Source organism: Acartia tonsa, chromosome 1, assembly GCF_053477335.1.
Source record: "Acartia tonsa isolate MP-2025a chromosome 1, ASM5347733v1, whole genome shotgun sequence".
NCBI classification, from domain to species: domain Eukaryota; kingdom Metazoa; phylum Arthropoda; class Copepoda; order Calanoida; family Acartiidae; genus Acartia; species Acartia tonsa.
Window position 1 is genome coordinate 27,681,708 of NC_137260.1, and position 27,610 is coordinate 27,709,317.

Sequence of the window (27,610 nt, forward strand, 5' to 3'; positions counted from 1 at the left end):
ATCACATTTTAAAGCATAAAATGTCTGTCATTACTACTCCCATTTAATGTCATAAGTCGACAAAATAAATTGAAATAGTTTATCGACAAATTGACAGTTTTCAAACTAAAAGCAAAATACATGACCTTTTCAAAGATATACCCTAAATGTTAGCACCCTTTCTATGGAGTTATTCAATATCATTTATGTTTGTAAATTGTAACTGTTGAAATGTTTTCAAGATTTTTTACACCAAGTTTCAAGTCATGTTTAGCCAATTTCAGCCACCTTATTGAGTAGCAGGAATTAACGGAATAATAAATTGACAAAATAAGTAACGGTAAGTTTTTTATGCCTAACCCAAGTGGGTGGTCCTAACTCTGCGGTGTAGAATTGTAGAACATTGGGCCCAAGTGGTTTAGTAAATTAGAGCCTTAATAGCCCCCTCTCACCCTCCCCCATCGTAACGTTTTATTGGGCGTGTAAAAGATTGTTTTTAATCCTATTTACCTGTCCCTGTACACAGCCCTCTATTTATAGAGTGTATACATAAGTATATATATTTTGTTTATGCAAATATTGGCATTTATTGAGTCAAGTTGTCTTCAAATTGGTTTATATATTTTTTAGCAGCGCAGCTACTTTATAGATCCTATATGTGGCTTGTATCATAGTTCATGTGTTCGCTTATTGACACTATGGTTAATGGGTTATTCATGCTATAGAATTATAAAATGCCGAATTTAATTATACCCCTAAGCAGCTTATAATGCTTAGTAAGAAATGACGTCATACAATACAAATGACAAATTTTAATTGACCAATGGGAAATATCTGCTGGCCTATCATTGATCATTTTTATTGTATGACGTCATTTTTATTAGGTACTATAAGCTGCTTAGTATACCCCATCAGTCATATTCATTGCATTGGTTAAAAAATTATGCAAATTGTATTACTAGTAATAAGAATTACGTCTTTAATATACTGATATGTCTATCATTATTAAATCATAAACAGCTATCAAAAATATTTGCTAAAATTCAAATAATTGAATATTTGAATCTGCCTATAATTTGAAGAAACAAGAAAAATATCTGTTCTCATGATTTAGATTATCAATTATTATCGATAATAAAATAAACTATTTCTGAGAATCCTTCATGGTCGAATTTAAGATTTGTCTGAATATATGTACTGTATTTACCTACAGGGTACGTGGCAAAAGTTGACTTGTATAAACATTCCTCATGTTTTCTTATTGATACAGTCAGCTTAAATTTGTTGTTTAAAAGTCTTTCCAATGGCATTTTGACTTAAGCACTGGATTTAAAATGTAAAATTGTTAGCTTTTTTATTGTTAATGTCCTTCTGTTCTTCTGTCTGTCAGCCTATAGTTAATAGTAGTGGAAAATTTTAAAAAGGAAAAATTTAAACACTTCAAATGAAAATTTCCAAATCCCTAATTTTGCCACATTTATACTGGGCACTCTGTATGTATTGTTTAATATATAGCATTGTATAATCCCACTGGTATATAATTTGATTGCAAAATATTAAAACTAATTCAAGCATCATATTAAGTAATTTGTATTCATACATGTAACATGATACAGATATGATTAAGTAAAGCAAAATATAATATTACGTACTTAAAGAACAAACAGGAATTTTTATTACCCTTATACACAAAAGCCGTCTCATATTTAAGGAACAAAAGGCACTTTTGTTCAATATAAAGCCCAATCAAATAATTACTTCATAAAAACTGATTCTTATGTGGTTATAGGGTTTAGACAGATATTACAAAAATAAAATATGAATGTCTTATTAAATATGCGAATAGAAAAAAAGAAATAATTTTTTATAAGAATTTTCAATAGAAAGATGCTGTTTCCTGGACGTTAAAAAATCGTCAAAAAAAAATCTCGCACTATCACAAAGCTCATATATTATCTCTAAATAGAGACACGAGTGAATTGAGAGTAAGGTGACAGGAACAACTATCTAAACAAGGATGACAACATCCATAAGTAGCGAAGCCCAAAAAATCATGGATGGAAATACGTAAAAGTAGATTTAAAGTTTATTTATTAAAATCAGGAATAGATTTATTGAAGAAAATAAACACAAAACCTTGTTTTATTTTGTATAACGATGTCGGTCAAAGTAAAAGATGCTCATAACAATGGGAAAAATTATTTTGATACTGATATCCCAAAATGCATCAGAGATATGGAAAAATAAGAGGAAACTTTAAAAATAGCCAATAACCTGCAAAAAAGCAGTCTGACTGTCATGGTTGTTTTCTCTAAACAACAGGGAAATTTGAGTTTGATATGTATAACAGAAAAAATTTTGGAAATCGGACCATAAATACAAAAGATATGGAGAAAAAAACAAAAATAGCCTAAAACCTGCTGAAAGCCAGTCTGACCGTTATAGTTGTTTTCTTTAAAGAACAGAAAATTTAATTTTGATATGTATAACTGAAAAAAATTTTGGAAATCGGACCATAAACACCAAAGATATGGAGAAAAATGTGAAAAATACAAAAATAGCCTAAAACCTGCTTAAAGGCAGTCTGACTCTCATAGTTGTTTTCTTTAAACGACAGGAAATTTAATTTTGATATCTATAACTGAAAAAATTTTGAAAATCGGACCATAAACACTGAAGATATGGAGAAAAATGTGAAAAATACAAAAATAGCCTAAAACCTGCTTAAAAGCGGTCCTATCGTCATCAATGTTTTATACTTAATTGTGCTCTTTAATGATGGGAATGTTGTCAAAAAATTTCATTTCAGCATTCTATCTTTTATAGGAGCTGAGTAAATCCCATTTCCCCCATAGCGTTACGGACTGTCTGACTGACGGACTGACTGACGGACAAAGTGAATTATAGAGTAGCTTCGCTACTAAAAAGTAAATGAAAGTATTAGCAATTTAGCAGCAGATGAAAGAAAATCTAAAATTGTTTTTAAGGTGATTTTTAGCATACTTCGTTTTTTTTATTCTGTAATATGGAATAAACTATTTTGTCATTGTCTTCAGGAATAAGACAATGGATGATACATTGATGTACATCCCCAATGATGATAAAAGAAATTACCACCTCTGTAGATAAAATTATTAGATCAAAAGCTTTAAACAACCAATCAAGATTTGATAAAAGAACCCAAAGTTTTTACGTAAACAAATAAGATAACGTGGTAATAAAAATTTTGGTACCAGTGTAATTTACAGTCCCTCCTTCCCTGCCTTGCCCTTCATTAATATTTCAAGAATAAAGTTCTCTACCCTGAAACAGGAGAGCTGAGAGTATGACTAAATAGGCCTCCGTGAGCAATTAAATGATAAAGTCTTTTAAAAAAGGCGGTGGTGCCTCAAAAATGTTTAATGGAAATTTAAGCCAAAGAAGAAAAATACATCTTTCAATCATTTTGCTGAACAATTGTCTTACAAAGTTTTGTTTTCTTACGCCATTATTAAAAGATAAATTTATCGTTTATCTGAGGTCAAAAAATGATTTTATCAAACTTATGTCTTTACGTGTTTTGAGCAAAAAAGTTATAAAAGATATTCGGCACCTTCAATATCTTATTGACCTTCTATTATTTCATTCGACATACATCTCTATAATCTATGTCAATAAAAATACAAGACATCTAAGATCAACACGCAGGTATCGTGATTGAGTCCCTGTATAATTTGTAGGCCCACCATATGTTAAGAACAAGGAAGGTTGTGGATGACAGTTCTTTCATTCATATCCCCCCAATTACTTTTTTCAATTATATCAAATTGGCCGAACAGAAAAAAGTATGTGTGTGTGTGTGTGTGTGTGTGTGTGTGTGTGTGTGTGTGTGTATGTGTGTGTGTGTGTGTGTGTGTGTGTGTGCATTAAAAGCGATAAAGAATAAGAAAACTAATGTATAATAAAGTCAATATGCCATTGTGTATGATGTTATTAATATATCTACTACTTAATGTTGGACATAGCATCAACTAAAATATCAGACAAACAATTAGAAATGAATTAATGTTATAGAGTCGATATCGTATAGGTATTGTGTCTCAACCTCCAACAATACAGCTTAAAACTACCGCAGTACCAGTATATTCCCTGTTGAGATGAGCCCAATTGGTTCAGCGGTTATCGAGATATGAAGCTTCATACACAGGGTAGGATAAACTATATATTAACTTGTAACTTGTATAACTTTAAAATTAAAAAAATTGTCACTTATATTTTTTTGTCATAAAAAATGTCCATTTTTTGATTAAGTGTGTGTAATAAAATTGTCATTTAATTGCGCGCATTTAGAGGTAAATGTTTTAAAGATATCTTGTTTCAAATTATCTAAATTAAAAGATATTTCCTGTCCTCAAGGTGTTGGATCAATATTAACTGTCAAAAAAAGACAAATTTTAAGTTTAGATTGACTAGAATGATTACATCTTTGAAGCTGATATACTTATTATAAGGTTTGCTTCAATATATACTAGCGGCTACACCCCTATCAAGAAGCCCCTAGAGGCCCTCAAGGTGCTACACTACAGACAAAAAAGCTTATTTCTTTATATAATAAGATTTGAATTTCCATCTATGGAATAATCCTTCGAACCGCCTAATGTACAGAAGCGCCCTCTATATCAAAGAATTTCCCCCGCTCTTAACCCTTACTTAACCTAATATAGCTTAAAATAGGCCCAAAAGTTAAAGTAAAATTTTCATATTTCTTATCCCCCTCAAAAAGTTTTATATATAGATTTTACTATTTATATATTTTTACAGGAAAAAGATTAATAAGGGGGTACTAACTAAGCAATCCTGATCTATCTTCTACCAAAATAGCTAACTAAACCCTTTCTCGTCCTAACACAACCAATTTTACAATCCATCAAAAATTTGCCAGAACCGCTGCAAACTTCCAGTTTTTAATGGCTGCCTATTATGCACAAAAGTTAAAAAAAAAGGACAGGTTTATCAAAATATGAAAGATAGCCAGAACTTGTGTTGTGTGTTATTACTAGCGGGGCTGCTATTTCACTTGGGCTTGTCTGTTTGTCCACATGCTTATTGATGTATTAAGTTTATTAAAGTGTCATACTAAAGTGATGTTTTAATATCAACAGGAAATTGTTATCACAATTTCATAAGTAGAATAACATTACTTAAAATATCACATGGGTAATAATCAATGTAAGTCATAAAGGATAATTTAAAACTAAATTAATAATCTGTTCAATGTAAACCTTTTTATGTACACATATAGTAACCATAAATATATGATTTTGTGTTTTTGTTTTTATGCTGATTTTAATATTGCCGTACTTGTTTAGTTAAGAATAAATGTGATGTTAACTGTTTGGTAGACTTGAAACTCATTTTTTACAGCAATGCTGCTGCACCTTATTTGGGCAAAACATTGAGCCATATCTTATAATTATAAACAGGGTTTATTTATACTACCTAATATTATAAAGAAAAAATTGTATTTAAATTTTTAGAAGAATATTACCCTTAATAAGAGTAACAGAATGTCTTTAGACTTTGTGTGTGTGTGTAGCGAAGGGTCTACTTACTGACCGTTGAATCGATTTGGTGAAGGTTCTTTTAGGTAAAGCTATTTGCAACAATTCCTGGGAAGGGTATCGCTACCTCCCCAAGAGAAATTGCCTCTGGAAAAAAACTTCCAATTTTTTCCCTTTTGCTTTCGATACTTGACCTTCCCACCTCCCTCCTTCAATTAACCCTTGAGACCTCTAGAGGCGGAGCAGCTAGTTAAGACAAAGTAAGCTACATAAAACTCGTGTAGCAATAATTGTTTAACAATGTATTTTAAGATTTATAGTCATTTATATATTAATGATAATTGATATACAAAAAAACACCAAAATGCAATTTAAATTTGAAATAAATTAATTGTTTTATCTTGCACCTTGTCCAGCTTGCAGAAATGTGAATGAATTACAGACATAATTCAAAATAATAAGTAAACCTTTTATTCATGGATTTAGGAATAGTAAAATGGATGGAAGAAGTCTATTTTTTAATAACTTTGCTTTATAACAATTTCCAGTATGACTTCCAAATATAATAATAAATTAAAAATAATATTGGGTGGATTACAACCAGTTCTCAGCCAGGCTAAAAAATCATGTTTTTCATTTTAATATCCGCGGAAAGCTGTCTATAATACGATGCATTAAATAACCATTCTAGTATTTTTGCAATTAAAGTACTAATATATTTATTTTTGACCAAACTTAGAAATTTACAGAATCAAAATCAAATTTTTAGGTTTTATAGGTTAAAATCTTAAAAAAGAAATAAAAAATTTATCATTTAATTCTAATCTTTCTAATATTGTTATGAATGGTAACCTATCACTGTATCCCATTTAATCCCATAACGCTTATACTTGTTTGCAAAGTTGATTGTTTGGTTACAGTCATGTTCCATTGTTGAAAATGCATGCTAAGGCAGTATCCCTCCAACTTATTGTGGACAACATATACATTTTTTGAAGAAACAAAATTTTTGGCATTGTTTTTGTATATAAGAAAGGTTTAGTAAGGGTTAGCAGATCTTGTAGTGGCAGAGTTCGAGACCCGTACTGTAAGAGATCCTTCATTGCTGATAATATTGAAAGAGGGGGGTGGGTGGATGGGGTTGGTTCAATATTCATTAAAGGGAATGTACCAAAATTTTGACCCAACAATGAAAAATGGCGCTAAAATGCTAAAAAATGCATTTTTGTACAATTATAAATTGTGTATTGACAGGGAATTGGCAATTTTAAATGTGCATGTTTTAACACAAATAAATTTGTAGGATTATAATTTAAAAGGAATTTAAATAGCCCAGTTCTCCAATTTAATACTTATTTTTATTATAGGTTCAGTAAAAATGTTTATTGTTCAAAGCAAAATATGGGAATAAAAAATGGCTAATTATGAAAAGTACAAAGTTCAGTTTTTTTTATAAAAGTTTTTATATATGTAGATTTTTTCGGAATTAATACACTAACAAAAAGAATATAAGAAAATAAAATAACCACGGCCTTGCCGTACTTGTTATACTTGTTAGAAGTATTACTTGTTATACTTAAGATAGATGTCGATTAATTATAATCTTTCATAGTTTTACTCATGATTATAATGATTTAAGATCATCACTCTAAGATCTTATATTTTTTAACAAAATCTGGGAAACCCTAAGTTCAAATCTATGAAAAAAATATCCACTAAAGAGCAAAGCAGTTGCCAAACTTACCTCTAGCGCATTGTAATAATATCTGAACTCTTTTCTATCACATCCTCCAGAATCATGTGGCAGTGAACAAATTTCAGAATCGTCTGAAACAAAAAAAATAACAACAAAGAATAAGAAAATTTTTTAAATTGTGAAGGGGGATGTAAGGATGTGCACCCAATCCCCTGACAATAAAATTTCAACCCCCTTGATTATAATTTAAGGGGGATGTCAAAACCCTATGCAAACCACCGGACAAATATTTTTCTTTTGAAAGAATAAAATTGAGTTGAACCACGAAAAACCTTTATAGGCATCCCCCAAAAAAAAAATTTTTCCAGCCGTTTGAGAGATCTTAATCATTTAATAACAGGCATAACTTCCAAATTATATCCCTTTTGTGAAAGCACTAACAACATTATTTGAAACTTAACGGAACGAAGAAAGACATCGTTACAGATTATTTTAGACAGAACTAGGGAATATAAGATCTATATTACAAAAGTCCATTAATCTTTATTTAAACAAAACAAGATATAAATGCCTGAGGTTAAAAGTTTCTATAAAAAGCAATAAAGAGCCAACTGTACAATTAATCCATTTATTTCATACATGTTAAAATTATTAGATAGAGAAAACAATGAAAAAATAGCAGCACTATACTGTAAAAACATTTTTTTTTCATTCCTATGAAAATAGCTTAGAACCTTTTCAGGTCTGGTAGGTATATTCCCTGAAAAGCAGAACACAACGGTTCAGCTGTCACTGAAAAATTAAGCTAAGGACGCTTATACAGACAGAAAAACATTATATGAGGACATTTCCACTATGATTAAAATATATTAAGCTGTTATATTTTTAAAATGTGCTTTCATGTAAAATTGAAATATTATGCCCAGTTCACAAACAACTTTTGGAGGTCGACCGATTTATTCTGTAGGTTAACCCAAAATAAGTACAACTAACAAATGCCTTTATAAAATCGGTCAACCTAAAGCTTCTTTAGGTCGACCTCAAATTTCCAGAGGTCGACCCATGTCTTTTGTGAACTAGGCTTTAGTTTCCGTTTTCAAAACATTTTTACAGTGAAGTGAAACAATTGAGTAAGGCCTAATAAAAGGTGTATTCTGTGAGAAGAAAAACAAGTAACAAGAGAATACTTTTTTATATCAAAATTACATATCTCAAAATGGAGCACCAAAAAAACCCCACCTAAATAAATTTTAGTAGGTTGAGTTTTTTGGTGTGAGTTATTGTTGTTAGGTTAGGTTTTGAATCTTTGCAAAATTAGGCCCTTTTCAGGGACTATGGTTATAAGAGGGTTTTTGAGTATCCTTCTTACAAAAAAGCGGATTCACCATTTTTTGTTAAAGACAGTGTCATATAAGAAGGGAATTTAAGCTATGATCTCGATCTATATCCTAATGCACGAAGGCTAAAAAATAAAAGGAACAACCTTAGAAACAATTTGTAAAAAAAATTCAGTAAATAATTTTGTTATTAATTAAAATATCGCAGCTTTATCTAATTTAAATTTAAAGTAAAGAAATGTAATTTCTTCAGCAATTCTCCTGAAAGATTGGGCCAAAGGTAGATGGCCAATATTTATTTTGAAAGAACAACAAGGACAACAAAAATGACCACAGGGAAACTTCTCTTCAAATTTCTAGCATGCCATAGTTGTAAGGAGCCAGGCAAATGTTGGATTGAACTTATTGTAGTTTTTAGGACTCATAAAGTATAACACAGTCAACCAAACATACAAACAACCCAGGGATCGAAAGGGATAAGACAATCAACGATATGCTGATACCCCAATGCTGATAACCTAATTCTGATACACAAAGTTACCCCTTCTGTAGATTACAATTAGTGGTTAAAACGTTTGGACACTCAACTAAATGCACTAACCAATCAAAATTCAATAAAAGTTCCCAAGGTTGCTAAGACAACGAATATAAGAATTTGGTGACTAGTGTAATAAACATCCCAATGTCATCACTCTCCCTACAAACAACTACTATAGCTGAATGCGCATCTTTAATTGTTGCTCTCAAAAAATCTTCTAAAATTTATCCATATTGCTCGCTTTTCAAGCCATAAAAAAACAAGATCATAAATCTTATTTTAGTGGTGACATAACAAAATAAGGGAAATGAGGAACATTATATAAATTGAGCAGCCCGTCATTTCTCAAACACACAAAGTAGCTGTGTCAGGGATAAAGGATAGGGAAACTACGAAAACAATATGTGGTTAAATGTATGCATGAATGTCCATCCACTAATGTATCGTAAACAAATAAAACGATAACTCTTGAAATGGGTCTTCAGTTAGGCAGGTTCAAGGCTATTTGAAGAAATTTCTTGAGGCCATTTATTAAACTTTTTAGTCTTTTTACCGTTCTTTATTCTTAAGCATGAGAGTGTGGTTTAAATAAAATAAAATGATAATAATTCATATTAGGAAGGTTACTTCATAGCTCACTATTTACTAAGGTTTATTATTATTTTTATTTCTTTTTTCATGCCTAATGTTATGTCTAAGTATTTCTGACGCCACGAATAGGATACTGTCTAAAAATATCGAATCTTTTCTATATTCAGAACGTGTCATTCTGTCTGTTCTTACGTCTATACGTCTAAGAATTGAAAATTTGAACATGTTAGAATCATCCTTTGTATGTTATTAAAGCTAAAATTTTGATAATTTCATGTTATAAATATTGTAGTAGACAATGACAAGTATGAAAAAAAGTAGCAGCACTTAACATTAGGGATACAAGTCATATAAAAAATAAACTTACCTTTTTCATTTGAGATAGATTTACCAATTCTGAAGGTATGGACACTGCTGGTTGCTGCGCTGAAAACACATTTGTTGTTCGTCTGTTAAACAAATTAGTTTTTTTCTCCGTTTTTAAAAAATATTTAAAAAAAATATGTAATTATCATGCAAAAGTGCAGCATGTCTTACAGGTTAATTTTCTTTGTTAATTTATGTGGAATTCTAAAGTTGATAAATAACATTGTTTTACAGTTAAATAACCTACTTTAGAGCCAAATATGTATTGTAATAACTTGATTAAGACCATTCTTTTAACCAGACTAAATACTGAAGGTGATTTCCTTAAACTATGGCGGATGACAAAAACGATAAAGAGTTGATCATGAAACATAGTTTGCATTGTTCGACCCTGTTGACTTTAGCAAAATTAAATACATCAATTAACAAAGAAACTTAAATTTTGCTAATTTGATATTTGATCTGTGTATTATTATGTGAACACCATTCGCAGATGGTGTTCAATCAGCCGCAAAAAAGTAAAATAATCAATTCAAAATCTTCCTATCAAGAAGGTGGAAAATCCGCAGTCGATCTTAGCATTTTTTAATATTACAAAGCGATAATCGCCAACTTTGTTAGAGGGGGTAATACTATATAAGCACTCAGCCGTGTATACAACGGACTTTCTGGTAACAATTATAGAGTTGCTACGCTTCCTAAATCCTGTCTAGTTGTTAAGAATCAGCATGCAAAGTTTTAAATCGATGGGACAATTCTAGCCTGTTTAAATTAAATAAAATTAAACTGTCCAGGATAGAAGGACGGACAGACCCTAATTATAGAAAAGCTTTGTTTTTAAAATTTGTTTAATCCTTATTGCACTTTAGTACGCTCTGATCTAATTTATTTACTAAAACAAGATAATTGCGGTTTACATGTAATTTTGACCTTTTACTTTGTCCCATATATACATATATAGACTTATAACATAACACAGGGCTGTAGGTATTATGCAATTAATTATTCAAAATAAAAAAAAAAGAATTTATAAATCTAAATTTAACAAAAAAGTAAATGGTTTTAGTTCATCTAAGTATCGAAAAATTTAAATAGCTAGAATAACTTTCATATAAACTTGTATAAATATTGTATATACATTAGCCTGCTGTAATTGCAATTAAGTTTTAATTAATGTATTGAGACAAGTCCCCTTTTTATCCCTGCAGAACACGTACCAATAAATAGCTTAAGGATAGAAAAAACGGTTTCCTTTACACACAGAAAGAAATAATAAAGAAAGAAAGGACACAAAAGACACACCTAACCAACTAATAAACACAAAGCTTTCTGTTGAGTGTGAGTGTCAGGCATAAAGGTGCTTAATTAAAGCTTAGCTGTAATAACACACATATTCTATAACTACACAGTCTATCTACACGTCCCACTCCACGACCGAATAAGTTAAGAAAATTTTCAAATTTTTAGATTTTCCCCCGGACAAAATAACAATTTTAGTCACTTTTCTTGACTATCTTTAAATTTTCCATATTTTTTTATTTCTTTTTATCTAAACGGTGATAAGCTTGTGAAAGCTATGATTTATATGGACACAATTGTCCTTATGTTGGTCTGTATCTTCCAGAATCATAAATTACTCTATCTTTAAAAGAACGCTAAAGGTCTTAATATAAAACATACCGATTCCTTTCTCCATAATGAGTATAGAGAGCAACGAAGAAAAAAAAATAACAATTGTAAAAATTATGATGGCATCCGTTAATTTGTCGTCTCTTTTTATTGAGTTTTTTTTATGTGAACTTCTTTGTTTCTAATTTGCCACGGTGGTGGGGTGATAGAAATAAAGGTGTAAATCATCCACTTGAAACTTGTGTCATTACAATTATGCACCTTAACTATACCGGTGTGTGCACCCGCGATTTTAATTCTTAATTGTAAAAGTAGAAAAAAAAAATTCTAGTAAAAAAAAATTATTTAATGCATGGGTATTTTTTTACTATTATCTATAATACAAAGTAGAACGATGTCTGTCCGTCTGTCCGTCTGTCCGTCTGTCCGTCTGTCCGTCTGACCGTCTGTCCGTCTGTCTGTCCGTCCGTCCCTTAAGATCTCGGTAACCACTGAACCGATCGGATTCTACTCTTCAGGGTATATACCTATTGGTCCTGTGGTGGTTTTAAGCTATTTTCTTGGGGGGTGGGACACCCCCAACCCCCCCAAAAACAAAAAAATCCCCCTCCATTTTTTTTTTTTTTTTTTTTTTTTTTGTAGAATTCTTTTGTAGAAATATTCTTTTGTAGAAGAATTCTTTTGTAGAAGAATTCTTTTGTAGAAGAATTCTTTTGTAGAAGATTTCTTTTGTAGAAAATTTCTTTTGTAGAAGATTTCTTTAGTTCTTCTTATTTTTTTGAAAAAATTTTTTTTGTTGTCATCTCTTGGGGCAAAGCCCCTAGAGGCTAGGGGCGAAGCCGCTAGTTATTATATATTATCATACTTTTCATTTTAGGAATATCTTATTAGAAAATGTAAGAAGGTTGTTAAATAAGAATCAAAAAGAAAAAAATAATCAATTTTTTTTTAAAAAGACATGTTGTATACAAAAATGTTTGATTTTTATTTAAATTTAATGTAAATATCCCTGCTTCCTGGTGTCAAGAAGGAGCCTTTTTATCCTTTCTAACGGGTAGAATTAGCTATTACTAAATTGAAATTTGTTTCAGTAATATCTTTAGAGGATAGGATTTTATTTATGTTTCTATATAAAGACATTAGGCGGCCATTAAAAAGGCAACATTCTATAAAATTATGATTGCCTTTCTATTAGTAATAACACAACTTTCTAGAATGGCTTTTATACCGATTAATATCCGCTGGATTAGAATCGGTTCCCAGCCATACTGAAAACATCATATTAAAGACAGTTAAAAATTTAAGATAATGATGACAGTTTTGCTAACTCTGAGGGGCCAAAGACCCAGACTATGTTATAATTTTTAATTATATTTAATACGATGCAAATTATAGCTATTATTAACCAGCTTATACCAACAAAGAAATTAATTCAGAAAAAAAAAACACATATCACCTATAAATATTTTCAGCTGACGGGGGGCAACACATCGTAAAACTGACGAAATCTCCATTTGTCCCCCGAATATCAATTTAAATTTATTTCGCTTGTTGGTTATACCTTATTCCTGATTATTAAATCTTTATTTGTGTTTAAGTGTTACTGTTTTTAGGTGACCAAAACTACACTTTTTTCTAAAATAGAGTCTTTACACTATTTTCATTAGTTTAAAACCTTGATATAATTAATTCTACCATAAATTTTCAAAATTAAATTAACCCTAATATCTCTTTTTTGTGTACAGTTGTATTATTGTTTTATGATATTTCCACATCCTCTAACATCTAATGTAATTATTAATAGTTAAAATATGTGCTCTATAAAACTATTACTCATAGTTGCATTTATTATTATAAACCTAATTAACAAGAACAAATAGGAAAAAGGCAAAGTTGAAAAAAAATAATTTTTAAAATATTTCTCGTATTCATTCGAAACTGGTGGGTTAGAACCAGTTCCCATCCGTACGAAAAAATTATATCTAGCATCGTATTATATCAAGTGTTCTACGGCATCTCGGGGCTAAAAACTGGTTTTAATCTTATAATTGTACATTTTGTATCCGCGGAAAGCTGTCTATAATACGATGCGAGAAATAAATAGTCGATTGTTTATTTTCTATATTAACCTAGACACTTAGCTGACTTAGATGAACATGAACCATTAATTATTTTGAGTTTTAGATGGCTATGCTCTAATTTATATTTATCGTCATGGGTCATTGATGCGCTATACTGATGGCTTTTTATAATTATTAACTTTTGATCAATATACTTCATAATTAATCATTAAATTATTATAAATTTCTGGGCTTGGCAGCCGCATCTGTAGCCAAATCGGTATGAAATGACAGACCTGCAGCCGCCAATAAATCAGCCAATTGCAATTGCTCACAGTCGGCCTTTTAAGAAAAATAACTCTTAAAAAAACTTTTTTGTAATCGTAAGAATAAACAGAGCCAATACTTAATATTCAACTTTTAATATAATCTACTGCTGCATCGAAACCGCCATTTTTAATAATCAGCCAAAAAGCTGCACTTAGGTTAGAATGAGCCGCTGTCGAGCCCTGGTCAATATATTTAATCATATCTCAACTATAAAAATAACCGAAAGAGAAAACTTTTGCAATTTTTTTTCTATTTATTTGATTTATTGTTGAAGAAGAAACAATTAGTTTTTAGCCTTGAACATATAAAGCTGTGTTTTATTGCTTTAATTCTCACTGGTGTAATTGTGCATGTGTTAAATCAAGTTAAAACTTTCCTTGCTTCTTTGAACATATCTTTATATTGATACTTTGAGTGAAAATCATTCTTTCAATGGGGGTTTGGGTAAAGGGATGATTACCCACTCCATTTTTTTATATTTTAATTACCCCCCCCCCAAAAAAAAAATAAAAAAGCCCGGACGTCCTTGCTCTCCCTTTGACGCTAATTAAGAAAATATATTTTATGAAGGACAGTTTCAAAGAAGTTTTGATGTTAATCAATAACATAAAAAAAAAATCAGATTCAGAATATCATGATCGAATTAACATAAAAATCCTCGCCATTGCAAAATCTAACTCAACGTTGAACTGCACAAATAATTGGCAAACAGTTGTTAGGGTGCAAAAAGGAAAATTGTTGAAAATCTGTGGCGCGAAGAATTGAATGCTGCCACGCTTCACTGAATATAAACTTCCTTGTAACTGAAGCTTCCATGGATGTAGGGATTGGTAACTTTTCCGCCGGTGAGATCTTATATTTTACAACATTATATCCTTATTGTTATTTAATAATTAAGAATTTATCTAAATTTTTTTTTTCACTAGTGAAAAAGTTGGAGACAGAACGTTTTCTATAAGTTCCACATTACTTTTGTCACATGTTAAGTTTTGGTGCAAAAAAACAAAGCAAAGTAATAACACTAAAATGTTCTTTAAAAATATTTTTACCATTTTTTATTGCTACACCCTTCATTAGATATTTTATGTTATAAATAATGTAATAAAATGAAATAAAAAAACAATTAATGACTCATAGATATTATTGGAAGGCTAATATTTCTATTAGGGTAAATCAGTGACTAATATGTATTTCCTATAAAATAATACAAACTCGTTTCCTAGTTGACCAAACAATACCACTGAGTCAGTATTTAATATCACAGTTTTTAAAAATTCCATAATCATATCAAAATATGTTAAAAATTTTATGATTAATTTTTATAACTAGGTAGATACAAAATTTGCAGTGATGGGGTGCGCACGTACCTCTCTTGAGCTCCTGTCTTTTGTTAGAGACTGAATTTTTTTAGTCTTTTTTTTATACAGTCAGCTTATAATGAAAATGGGCTGACAATTGTATAAGAACCTATTGGATTCTGAAGAATTCTAAGAAAAAAACATCATGAAGATCAGAACAACTTACCAGCTCAGTGAAAGCCAACCAGAAATTTAAAATATGACAAAAAATCCTTTTACATGGATTTTTGTTTTGTTTGATAAACATGTGTTTTCATTTTCATCTCCCCCTTTCAACATCTTCGTCCTGCCTACCCCTCGCCTTCCCTTTTTCTTCTCCCAGAACATCAGGCAAGTTGACCCCAAAGGCAAACATGTGTTATCACCTCACTTCATTCTTCACCCCCAGCTCCTCCACCTTCTACAATTTACATCTACTACAATTTCAAACGGAACCACAATAGGCATATCAGAGACAAAACAAATAAACTTTGGGGATATTTATTTGTTTCAGTTATTACTCCTGACCTGTCAGTAAAATCCCTTGGTTGCTCTGCCAGGCTTTGTCCACTTTCTTATGAGCAAAGGCATTTTTAATTAAATGTTTGCGTCGTGCTGTAGACGAACTGTCTTATACTAAGGCATTTTCAAGTTAATTTTTCGCCAAGTATTAATACAGAAGAATTCAGTATCCTGTACAAACTGTAAATATCCTCAATAGCAAAGCTGACGGTTTTACCCATCATTCTTTCCGTGGAATCATGATTACATCAATTGAAAGAACATATCTGAGAGAAGAATAACATCAATATATTCAACTACAAATCTATATTATTTATTATCATGTTGATTATCATTATTATAATCTTATTATATATGCATTATACTATGTTATTATGGGAAGTAACATAGGCATATAATTATTTTCCAGTATTTAAATACTGATGACTGCCTTATTTATGGCAACATTTCGGCCCATTGTGCCCTAATTATCTTTGACCCAAGGAGGGTCATATGTCTTATGACAATAACTCATTTATAACGAATTTAATCTCTTATCATATGTAGTTAGCTTATTATTTATATTATTCTTTGACATGATTATGTTATTTTTATTTACATGTATGATATGTTTCTTTTAAGTAAAATTGTTCGTATTTTATTGTTATGATTTTTTTTCCATAAGTTGAATAAATCATTGAAACACACAAAATGAATCTAGAACACTTTGTTGCACGGTTTTAAATTGTTCGCAGTTATGAATAAAATTAAGCTATTTGCTGAAAAAAAAAATCTTTGAAATTAAAATGATAACGAAGAAAAAAACTTTCCTTGGCGTTGCACTCTCCAGTGATGGAGCAATGCCAGCACTGTGAGTCATACAGGAGCAAATCCAGGGGTGAGGACTTGGGTCCAGAGCCGTACCGTAGCCATACTTTCACAAACATCCTTAATGAGAAAAAATACATTAGAAAAAAAAATTGCCAGAAAAGAACATGAATACACTAAATAAATAATGAGAGAAAATAAATCATTAGAATAACAGCTTTGAAGCCAAAAAAAATATCAATGCTTATATTTGGGATAATTATTTCACAAAAATGTAGAAGCTTATACTTATTTACTTTTGTAAGGCCACTACTCTTTAAATTAGTTATGCCCTCATGTCTCCTATTCCAAGTAGGCTAGAAAAATATTTACTATTGACAGATCTTTTACCTATACATACATCTGTATCTAGTTTACTTTCATTGTATTTCATTGTATTTTTTTGAGTTTTTTTTATTATGTACTATGTTAAATTTTATTTTATTGCTGCTCTACTAATGAACATAATTGTCTTTATAACTTAATATTTAAAAAGAAACATATTCCTAAAAATGAGCTAGCTAAAATTGCATGTACGAACTAATATGGAAAGAAAATCCACGGAAAAAATGGAGAAAATGTTTGAAATCCTCTCGTTGCAGATTTCTGTATGATGGGTTAAAGGTGACAAAAATACGAACAAACACATGCATTTATATTCTATGCATACGATGTTAAGGGGATATAGGGATACGTACATAGGAAATAATTTAAAATTAAAACAGCAAAAAATATTTTAGGTTAGCTTAGTTTTAAAGCTTTAAAATAGCTATGAGAAACTAAAAGACCTTCTATAATATGTTGGACTTGGCCTATAAAATTGTTATCAAAGAATTATTCTTACATTCCTATATCCGTGACAACAAAGTGCAACTTAGATCAAACTTGAAACATCTTTACTCGAAAAAGTCAACTTCAAAACATCTTTTTCATACGCATCATATATATCTTAATTTTATTGGAGGGAAAAGGAAAAATTAATTTACCTATTTAAAGTTTAAATTTTTAGACTTTGGCTGTATTTCGGTTATAGATTTAACGGAAAAGATTTTTGGAAACAGTTTTAGAAACTAACAAATCTACAAGAGACGTCAAAAAATTGATCTGAACAGTTGCTACTCAATACAACGCATAGTTAGGACTATTGTAAATCTTAAATGAAAGAATTTGTTGTCTTGTGGATGTTACTATCAAGTATCTCTTTAAAGGAGAGAAAAATGAATTTAAAAATGAATAAATTTGATCTAGTATGCTTGAAAGATTTAAAAGGTAAAATATTGTGGTTCTAATGTTAAGATCATATGATAGATTGTAATAAGGGACAGTGATATGGAATCTGAAATGTGCTTGGTCTTAAAATTTTTCGTTAGTCCAAAATATTAATTTATGTCAAAATGATAATGTTTTCTGTGTTTTTTTTCTCTGATAAAAAAGTTTGAGGCAAACGCTTTTCTTCATAAACAAAATCCCCGTCCATGGATGTAATCATCAAATTATAGATTTGTGAAACAAAAAGAGTTGCAAGAAATTTCAACAATGAACACAGCTAACGCAGTTTAAACTTAACCACAGTGAAAAAAATACATTTGCAATGGAAGCTAGAAATCACACAGTCAACCAACCACTAAAAATTCCATTTGTATAACCTGCTAAACTTGAAAAGACTTATAAACTACAATACAAATATTTCTATAATAATAAGACTTTTGTAATCGAAAATGTTTAAAATATGATTTTGCATGTTATACGAGAGGTGATTTACTTATCAACAATAATGTTCACTGTTCAGGATAAGACACCCTTAATCAGATTAAACTAATTGTTGGATATTTTCATTACAAAATGGAAAAAATAATGAAAATAATATTATTTCACTGTGCCCTCTTTTCCCCCTGAACCATTATTATCAGGACAGGGACAGGTTTTCAGCTATTTCAACGGATTAAAGGATTTCTTTTAACTTTCATAAATTTCTACTTTTTATCCTTTTTTACAGTTATTGCCAACTTTACCCAATTTTTACAATTTAGTAAAAATTAGAGCTTAAATTAAATAAACCTTGTCCATGCCTTACTCTTTCTGAGAGCTGAAACCAGTCCCAAGTAACTTCCTTGAGAAACTTGTGAAAAATTTGATGGAACGAGTTGGAAAATGTTTCATCCAGTGATTTATCTAGAAGGTCCAATACAATTTTAAAGCAGAATAGAATAGGATTAATTTTAATTAGTCGGAAGTTAAATTTATTAAAATAGTGGAAGAGTGTCAGAGAAAATATCAACAAGAAAGAAAGAAAGAAAGAAAGAAAAAAAAAAAAAGAGAGAGAGAGAGAGAGAGAGAGAGAGAAAAAAATTTATAAAAGAGGGAGAACAGAAAAGTTATTTCTCGCATCGTATTATAAACGGCTTTCCGCACCTCGGGGCTATAAAACTAGTTTTAATCTTATGATTGTACATTTTTATATTCGTAGAAAGCTGGATATAATACGATGCTAGACATAGTTTTTTCGTATGGATGAGAACCGGTTCCTATCCACCGGATTCGAATGAATACGAGAATAAAAATTATTAAGATAGAAAGGGAAAGAGGAAATCATCAAAGAAATAGAGAGAATAAAAGAGAAAGTGGAAAAGAAGGAAAGAGAGAGAATAAGAGTATGGAGGTAAAATTATTTATGACTTAAAATTATACTTTCTTTTTATCCGAGGTTAATCATTATCATTTTATAATTGAATCATGATCGTAAACACTATCATTTTTCTATACACAAATACATCACTTTTTATATGATTTATTATAAAAATAAATATTAAAATTTTCTCCAATAAAAAGTTGTATGAATTAAAACTTTATCATTTTAGAAGTGCAGTTAATCTAAATTTAAGGTTTGTTCATTTATGCGTCAGTTTAGCAACCAAATGTTTTCTAAGCCTTTATTTATGAGTTATGATTAACTTTAGCAATCAATTTAAGTTTTAGTCTCTTCTCTTAAGCGTTAAACATATGTATACTATTTATGTAAAATTTGAATTTGACATAAAGGAAAGTGTATAAATTATGAACTTTGTGAAATATGAACAAAAACAGACTGGCCGACAGCAATGACTTGAGGAGCAGCTTCGATACTAAATAGTACATACCTAGTTTGATCAGTATTGTCTCTCAGATCGAACCTATGTCTCTCCTTGTTTGAATGGATGTCCAAGGTTGGCAAGGTGCAAGAAATTTCCTAGAAATAAAAAATACATTTGCATATGTTTTGGTGATATACAGGGATATGTAAATGAAAGATTAACTAATCATCCCTCTTGTTATGAAATTCCGAAATTTTAATTGAAGATGAATTTGTCTTCGATAGTTTTCTAAGTTTCAGATGGAGTAAAGGAAATTAAATGCCTCATTTGTCATAATAAAAAAAATATGGTTAATAAATATCATTTCAATGGGACATATTTTAACAGCTACGGCTCATTGCTCAAAAGCTTGAAATAAATGATAAATTTTATTCCATCAAAAATCTTCTAAAACGAAATAATTAATCTACTAAACTGCAATTGATTAATAATCACCTGGAAAGAAGAGAAGGAAGCTGGGGAAGTAATAACAAGATCTTGGACTAACTGTTTACTTGCCACGCCTCGGATCTAAATGCATTCAATTAGTTTCCAATCTCTTAGGTATACAATTTGAATTTGGAAAAGGGATGACAACATGCAAAAAAAATGTGGATTAATTAACGGACAAAGTGAGTTATAAAGCAGATACTCATTATAGTAAAATAAAAATGTAACAAAACAATGAAAACTTTTCGCATAAAATGTTTATTGGTCTTTTGTATTATGTCCGACAGGCCAAGTAAATTTAATATTGGATGCTTATGGTACAGGGAATCTTCACAAAAAATCCAGCCGTCTATCTTGAATAGCAGCCAATAAATTCACGTTTCCCCCTCACCGTTTCTAACAGACGGACGGACATTTCGATATTTTAATGTATCTTCGACACCAAAAAAGACATGTTAATAATGCCTTTTTTATTGGTTTGTCACTAAAAGGAAGATTTACAGATAAAATGATAAATTACAATAAATGTTTACCTTATATACTTCAAAAGTACAGGAAAGATCACGGTTTCTGGCAAAGTTATCTCCGAGAATGGCCAGTCTTCGGCAGGGCTTCGTTCTCACATCACAGAGACCGTTGTTAGCGAGCGAAGCTACTCTAGGACCAGCGTGGACGTCGATGGAACAGTCAGGTCCGTCCCATCCCTCCAAACATATGCAAACACCTGAAAAATAGATTATTTATGTTTTTGATGTATACATAAGAAATACCCAATGTTACAGAAAAGTCTTTCTAAAAAACGACCATTATAAGAAACATGAATAAAGACCTACTTAATTTTTACACCTCTCCATAATGTGATTTTTGCAAAATTGATTACATATTGCAAAAGTAAGCAGGGATAAGACAATGGCCGATTAATTGATGTGTTTCCCCAATATTTACACAAAATTTCCCCATATTTGGATTACATTTAGAGGTTGAAACGTTTGGACACTCAACTTGATAAACCAACCAATTAAGTTTCAATAAAAGTCCCCAAAGTTGTTAAGCCAAAGAATAAGAAATCGTTGTTAAAAACTTTGGGGACTAGTGTAATAAATGTCCCCTCCCTCCCTGGTAAGGGTCCCATTATCGCAGAATTTATTTCTGAACAAATCGTGGTAGCCATTTGAAATTATATATAATGATATGGAAGTGTGATGTGGGGGCGCTACCAATTGGGGTGGGCTACAAAAGTGTCTCTTTAATTTTGCAAAAAATAGCATTTTTTTATTTTCTCCTACATTCAGCATTTTTGCTTTTCATCAATTGATGGAATCATGTAGGAAATGAACATTTATCTCTGATCATGTCTACATATCTTGGTATGTAGTATGACATACCTGACATTCATATGATAGTCTCAAATTTATTTTGTTGCTTATTTTCGTATGATAAAGAAAAAATGGAATTATTTTGCTTTTATACAATTTTCGTCTTCAAGAATTTTTTTGTGCAGGTTTTGAATGACACTAAAAAGGTGTAGATGGTTAAGTAGCAATAATATGTCTCGTTATCTGTCCCTGCCCTCCTTGACCCCTCCCCCTGTCGCCCACGCAGCCTCGTTTAACATGTGCACTTATCTTAATGGGCCAAATTTTTTTACTGCCCTTCTTTAAACTTTAAGAGAGCAGTTACTAATACTTGTGATAAGATAACTAATTTTTGCCTGGTGGGCAATTAAACTTTTTTTTGAGCAAACTGAAAATTAACTTATCAATAAATTAATGGAAGTTAAGAACAGTAAGTGTATTAGAATAATTAGTTGGAGATCAGTTACATATTTCTTTGATTTATAGATTGTTAGTACATAGTTCTATAGTTCTACTTTGAGTTTTTCCAACATACTTCATATAAAAAAACGCGAAAAAAATGCATGACATAATTATTATAGATATAAAATGTTTTGACATAAATTGACAGTATTTATGTATCCTTAAACAACTTTTATCAGATAAACTAACTCAATCACATAGATACAGGCTACAAAGGGAAATTGTAAGTCAAACCAATTTTTAACACAGTGTGTTTTTTTTATATTTTCTTATCCCTCCCTTAATTTCTGGATATCTTCTGATTAGAGTTTACAATTTAATCTTTTAATTTGAATATATGTGTCCGAAGAAGAAACATTTGCATTACTTTTTGCACGTCTGCAAAAGTTAAATTTATTTGTCGAAAAAATCGTCCAAAATTAAATATCTGAACTTTTCAAAGCAGCATGTTCTTAAAACGTATAACCTAATAATAATAATCAGTCTAATTGCTGTAAAAACACTATGGAAAATTTAAGTTTATAATTAAAATAGAATTATATTTAATGGGAGAAAGATTAATCTTTAGTAAAAAGTGCTCAATCATATTGTATGAAATAATGATAATAACTATCTATCTAGGAACACTGCACTGTAGGGATCTAAAAATTAATGTGCATCCCCAAAGATGATACGCAAAATTACCCCTCCTGTAAATTAAAATTAGTTGTTGAAACGTATGGACACTAAACTTATTGAAGTACAAATCAAAATTTAATAAAACCACAAAGTTGTTTATCCAACGAATAAGAAAACGTTTATATAAAACTTTGGGGAATAGTGTAATAAACATTCCAATGTCTCCTTCCTCCCTGACACTGTTCACATTAATCCCTTGAAGAAAAACTTTCATTTCAATATTCATTATGAATATTAAAAGTTCAATTAATCATATCTTAGCAGTTTTAGAATAGTTCTTGATGCTTTTATGGAAGAAACATTGATTTAAAAAAGCTTCAGTGTATTTAAAGTTTCATTAATTGCAATATTTTTTTATGTATGAGCTCCCTTCTCAAGCAAAATTGAATCTTAACCTTTTTTTCATTATAGCAAGACCCTAAGTAAGACCTTTCAAACAAAGGCAAATTCTCTCGTCCTTATGCCCTCTATATGCATAAAAAAGGCATTTGGCGAAAAAAACATTTAATATGATTTTTAACCAATTCAAACATTCTAACCAATTAAATCATAAAGTTTGCTTAATAAGTAAACTTTATGATTTAAATTTTAGTTTTTAAAGTACAAAGGCAACATTAAATTATGAAACATATGCATTTATTTCATACGCTGCCAAAGTTAAGCTTAAAAGACAAAAAAATAACAACAAAAATACAGATTTGAAATACATAGTTATTTAAAGATTTTAAAATATCCGAAAATAGTAATGTTATTATTTTTTTCCTTAAAAAATCCGTCACAATAATCTAAATATTTTATATTAGAATAATTGAAAAGGTGCTTACATGTACAAATTATTGAAAATGTATTTAACATAGGGTTCGTCAGCCGCTGTTTTTGCAGCATTAGCTGAAATTGGCATAATTATTAGCTTTCTTTATAAATATTTCAACAATTCTAAATAGATTGATTTCAAAGGTGACTGAATCACATAATTAAAAAAATATGCATTACATTCAGAAGGAATTGATTCTTTAAAGAAATTGTAGCTTTAGCGGCTACCACTTGAACAGCGGCTGCCGACCCTAAAATAATGTATGTAAGCGTGCATTTATTGTAAATGATCTCCATTACTCGCAGCATGTATGTGTGTGTGTGTGTGTATGTGTGTGTGTGTATGTGTGTGTGTGTGTGTGTGTGTGTGTGTGTGTGAGTATACTGGAGGTTGTATGAAAATTAGCGAAATAATTTCATGTTCTGTTACATCAGGTTTGACCCCCTTCCCACACAACTCTATACACTATTCATGGTTCAGAGGTGGAAACTATTTCTCCTATCTATTAAGGTTAGTCTAATATTACAGTTTTAATGCTGTCAAGAAGCTAAAATGTAGTGAATCAACCATCACGATTGTCTTTATATTCATATCAAAATCAATGGAAAACCTTTGAATGTTCTATTCTCCTATTTTAACCATTCCCATGATATATTTTAAAACTGGCAACAATTCTAAAGGCATAAAATAGACAATTTAATTTAGTTTTTACCCCCAATTATGAAAAACAAAATTAGCCCTCGGTGTAAATTTAAATTTTTCTTGTGAAAGTATAGACACTGCTCAAAGTTTTTTAACTAACGAGTGATAGAATGTAGACTTCTGGCAAAAGTGAAATACAATCCAATGTTTCTCTCTCCACAGTCCACACCTCTCTCTTATGGAAATGGCTGCCTTTAACCAAAATAATCCCTTGTTTAAGAGAGAAGAAATATATTCAACGTCGCAACTAATAAAGAACAGTTTTTATATCTGTACAAAAATCTCTTTGATCCAAAGACGTGATGTGAATTTTATTTAACTTAGTTTCAATATCAAATTTTATCTTATATCGTATTTTAACAAATTAAATAACAGTTTGTCTGTAGGTTTTAATAAATGGATCATGAGTTAAATTCAAATTGAAGAATACTGAAATATTTTTTTTTCAAAACCTATGGTTTCTAAGTTTATATTAATTTATTGCAAATTTTCTGTTTTTTTTAATAACGTATTGTTTTAATTAAAAGTCATATGATGCAGTTGTTCAACAAAAATAAATGATTATGTGGACGAAATATCCTTTATAGTGTAGCTTCGCATAGGTACTAAGAAGATTTAAAAATATTTTGGGGGTAGGTACTAGCATCCACCAAAGAGAAAACCCCGTAGAAAAAAATCCTCCCCACAAAAAAAAATTGAAAATTGAGGGGTTCGACGCCCTTCTCCTATGTCAAGTGCCCCTAGAAGCCTCTAGGCCCCCTAAACAGCCGCTAGTAAAAAATAAACTGATATTTCTGTGTTCTGTTTCCTACCCGCTAAATTAAGTTTTATCGTCCTTGTTAAAATGAAAAGCAACAAACAAACTTTCATGTGTTGATTAGAACTGTGAAAAGATTTATGATAAATAAAGAAAAGATTAATTTGCAAGCTATGAATAGAGTTGGTAATATAAAAAGCTTTAATATTTCAGTTCTGGTACGCCCAACAGTTTCAAAAGGGCAAAGCTGTTTAAAACTTTTTTGTCCTTTAGATAAAAAGAATTTTTAATTTCTTTTTTTTTTCGAAAGGAAAAATTCAACAACTCTAGGGCACTAAAATTGAAGAAATAGGTGGAGGGGGGGGGGGGGATGGTACTCTATCCCAAAATAGGTATAAAAGACCTTTTAAATCTTCACCGCAAAGGAGAATCATATCGGTTTTGCAGTTAGCGAGATAGTTTCTTACACACACACACACAAATACACACACAGTCATCCTGTTTATATTAATTTTATATAAGGAGAGGATAAACGCTGACTGCTGTTAAAAATAGAAAGATAGTCAATCATTTAAAAATATCATTTGCTCAGAATACAGCGATAGGCAAAATAAAATTAAACAATTCTTATTTTTATTAAATTTAAAGACAAAGCTGTGGCGTTCAAATTTACAAAGGATCCAATAATTCATTTTGAATTTCCCTGTATTCTTGCAGGGTGCAAAAAAGGGACAAAAAATTCATCAAACATCATTTAAATCTATTTTGGGCGGGACCCTTCAGATGGATTGACGCCCCTTTCCAAACTGTTGCTACCAATGAACATTACTGTTAAAGTACCACAAAAAGTACTCGAAGATTTTTTTTATAATTTAACACTGAACAAGGAAGGCAGCATCTTTAAGTAGCAAAGCATTAGAAAAATCACAGATGTAACAAACGGACATAGTAAGTCACAGAGCAGATGTTAAGTGGTCATTAAAAAGAAATAGAAAATTATGCAAAAATTCTAAGTAAGTCACGAAACCTGAATCAAAATAAATATTTTTTTTTGGAAGTAAAAAATAGAGATAGACGGATAAAACAATGTATAGACTATCTAGTCTACACGGACACCGACAGGTCATACGAACCTACTAACTGGCTAACTGACGGGCAGACATTCAAAGTAAATTATAGAGTAGCTTCGCTGCTAAGAACAGTGAAATACAAAATAAATAATTTTGCAATGGAAATTTGCACTATACACCAATGAAATAACTTACCATTGTTACATTCTCCATGTTTACTGCACTCGTTGGGGCAGAGTGTGTCCATAATAACCAGGTTGGGTGCTGACCTTCCCTCTCTCTCCTCCCACAAAGATACATTGCGAGTCACAGATTCGCGACAATCGCCCTGAAAAATGTATATTTCACTTTTTAACAAGGATAAAATGAAGGCATAAAATGAAAGCACCATAATCTAACAAGCACCGTCAAAAGAATATAAACAAAATTCTTAACATCAATTTGTCTTTACTCAACAAAGTTGTTGTTGTTGATATTATTTACTATTTCAAAAATCAAATTAATAGTTTTTGATAAAAAAAAACATGTATATTGTTTAATGAAGAACTTAATTTGTATTACCTTAATTCGTTCAAGCTGTAGCATAGCATATCTTGAATCTCCGGTGTACTGAAATAAAAACAAATATTTAAATTCCAATTAAGAATTTGCGTGCGACAAGGACAATTTCGTCTAAAGAATATCAGCTAACGATATTTTATTTATTGTGAATAAATCACTTTATTTGTGACAGTCTTTGGCTAGCCTTTTATACTTAAGGTAACTTTTAAAATATTTAAAATCAGTCAATTATAAAAAAGCATAGTTGTTTATCGCATCTATTTTAGACAGCTTTCCGCGGATAAAAAAATAGTAAGATTAAAACTAGTTTCGTTACCCTAAGGGGCCGAATCTCTGGGATAACAAAATTGGTATTAATCTTATTATTTAACTTCAATATTCGTGGAAGATTGTCTGTAATACGGTGCTATACATGATTTTTCAATATTGCTGATCAAGCGGCTATTTATTAGTTTCGAATCCATACTGGAATAGTTATTTTTTGCATCGTATTATAAACGGCTTTCCGCGGATATAGAAAGTACAATTATGAGATTAAAACTAGTTTTTTTAGCCCCGAAGTGCCGAAGGCGCCGGCTAAAAAAACTGGTTTTAATCTTATGATTGTATATTTCTATATTCGTAGAAAGCTGGATAAAATACGATGCTAGACATAGTTTTTTCGTATGGATGAGAACGGGTTCCTATCCACCAGATTCGAATGAATACGAGAAAATAATTTCTGTTACTTTTTTGAACGGCGCGTTGGGGTGTATAACGGATTGACAGGCCATAGTTTTAGATTAGGTACTTATAAGTTCACAAAAAAACCTTTTTTTACATCTATTATTTCACCCCAATATGAAGTTTATCAATTAGAAGGAAAATGAAGAAATAATAA

The 27,610-nt window shown here is 30.5% G+C and overlaps 1 protein-coding gene across 1 annotated transcript in view; it reads right to left on the bottom strand.

Moving 5' to 3' along the window:
• LOC145316538 (uncharacterized) overlaps positions 1-27,610 on the bottom strand; it is a 249,816-nt gene that overhangs the window by 60,816 nt on the left and 161,390 nt on the right. Inside the window, exons 20-27 of the mRNA XM_080157114.1 lie at positions 26,731-26,778; positions 26,365-26,497; positions 20,865-21,055; positions 20,338-20,412; positions 19,909-19,997; positions 16,735-16,852; positions 10,049-10,130; positions 7,264-7,346 (exon numbers count right to left, since the gene is read on the bottom strand). Coding sequence (XP_080013240.1) covers positions 7,264-7,346; positions 10,049-10,130; positions 16,735-16,852; positions 19,909-19,997; positions 20,338-20,412; positions 20,865-21,055; positions 26,365-26,497; positions 26,731-26,778 — 819 coding nt within the window. The remainder of the gene's footprint in view (positions 1-7,263; positions 7,347-10,048; positions 10,131-16,734; positions 16,853-19,908; positions 19,998-20,337; positions 20,413-20,864; positions 21,056-26,364; positions 26,498-26,730; positions 26,779-27,610) is intronic.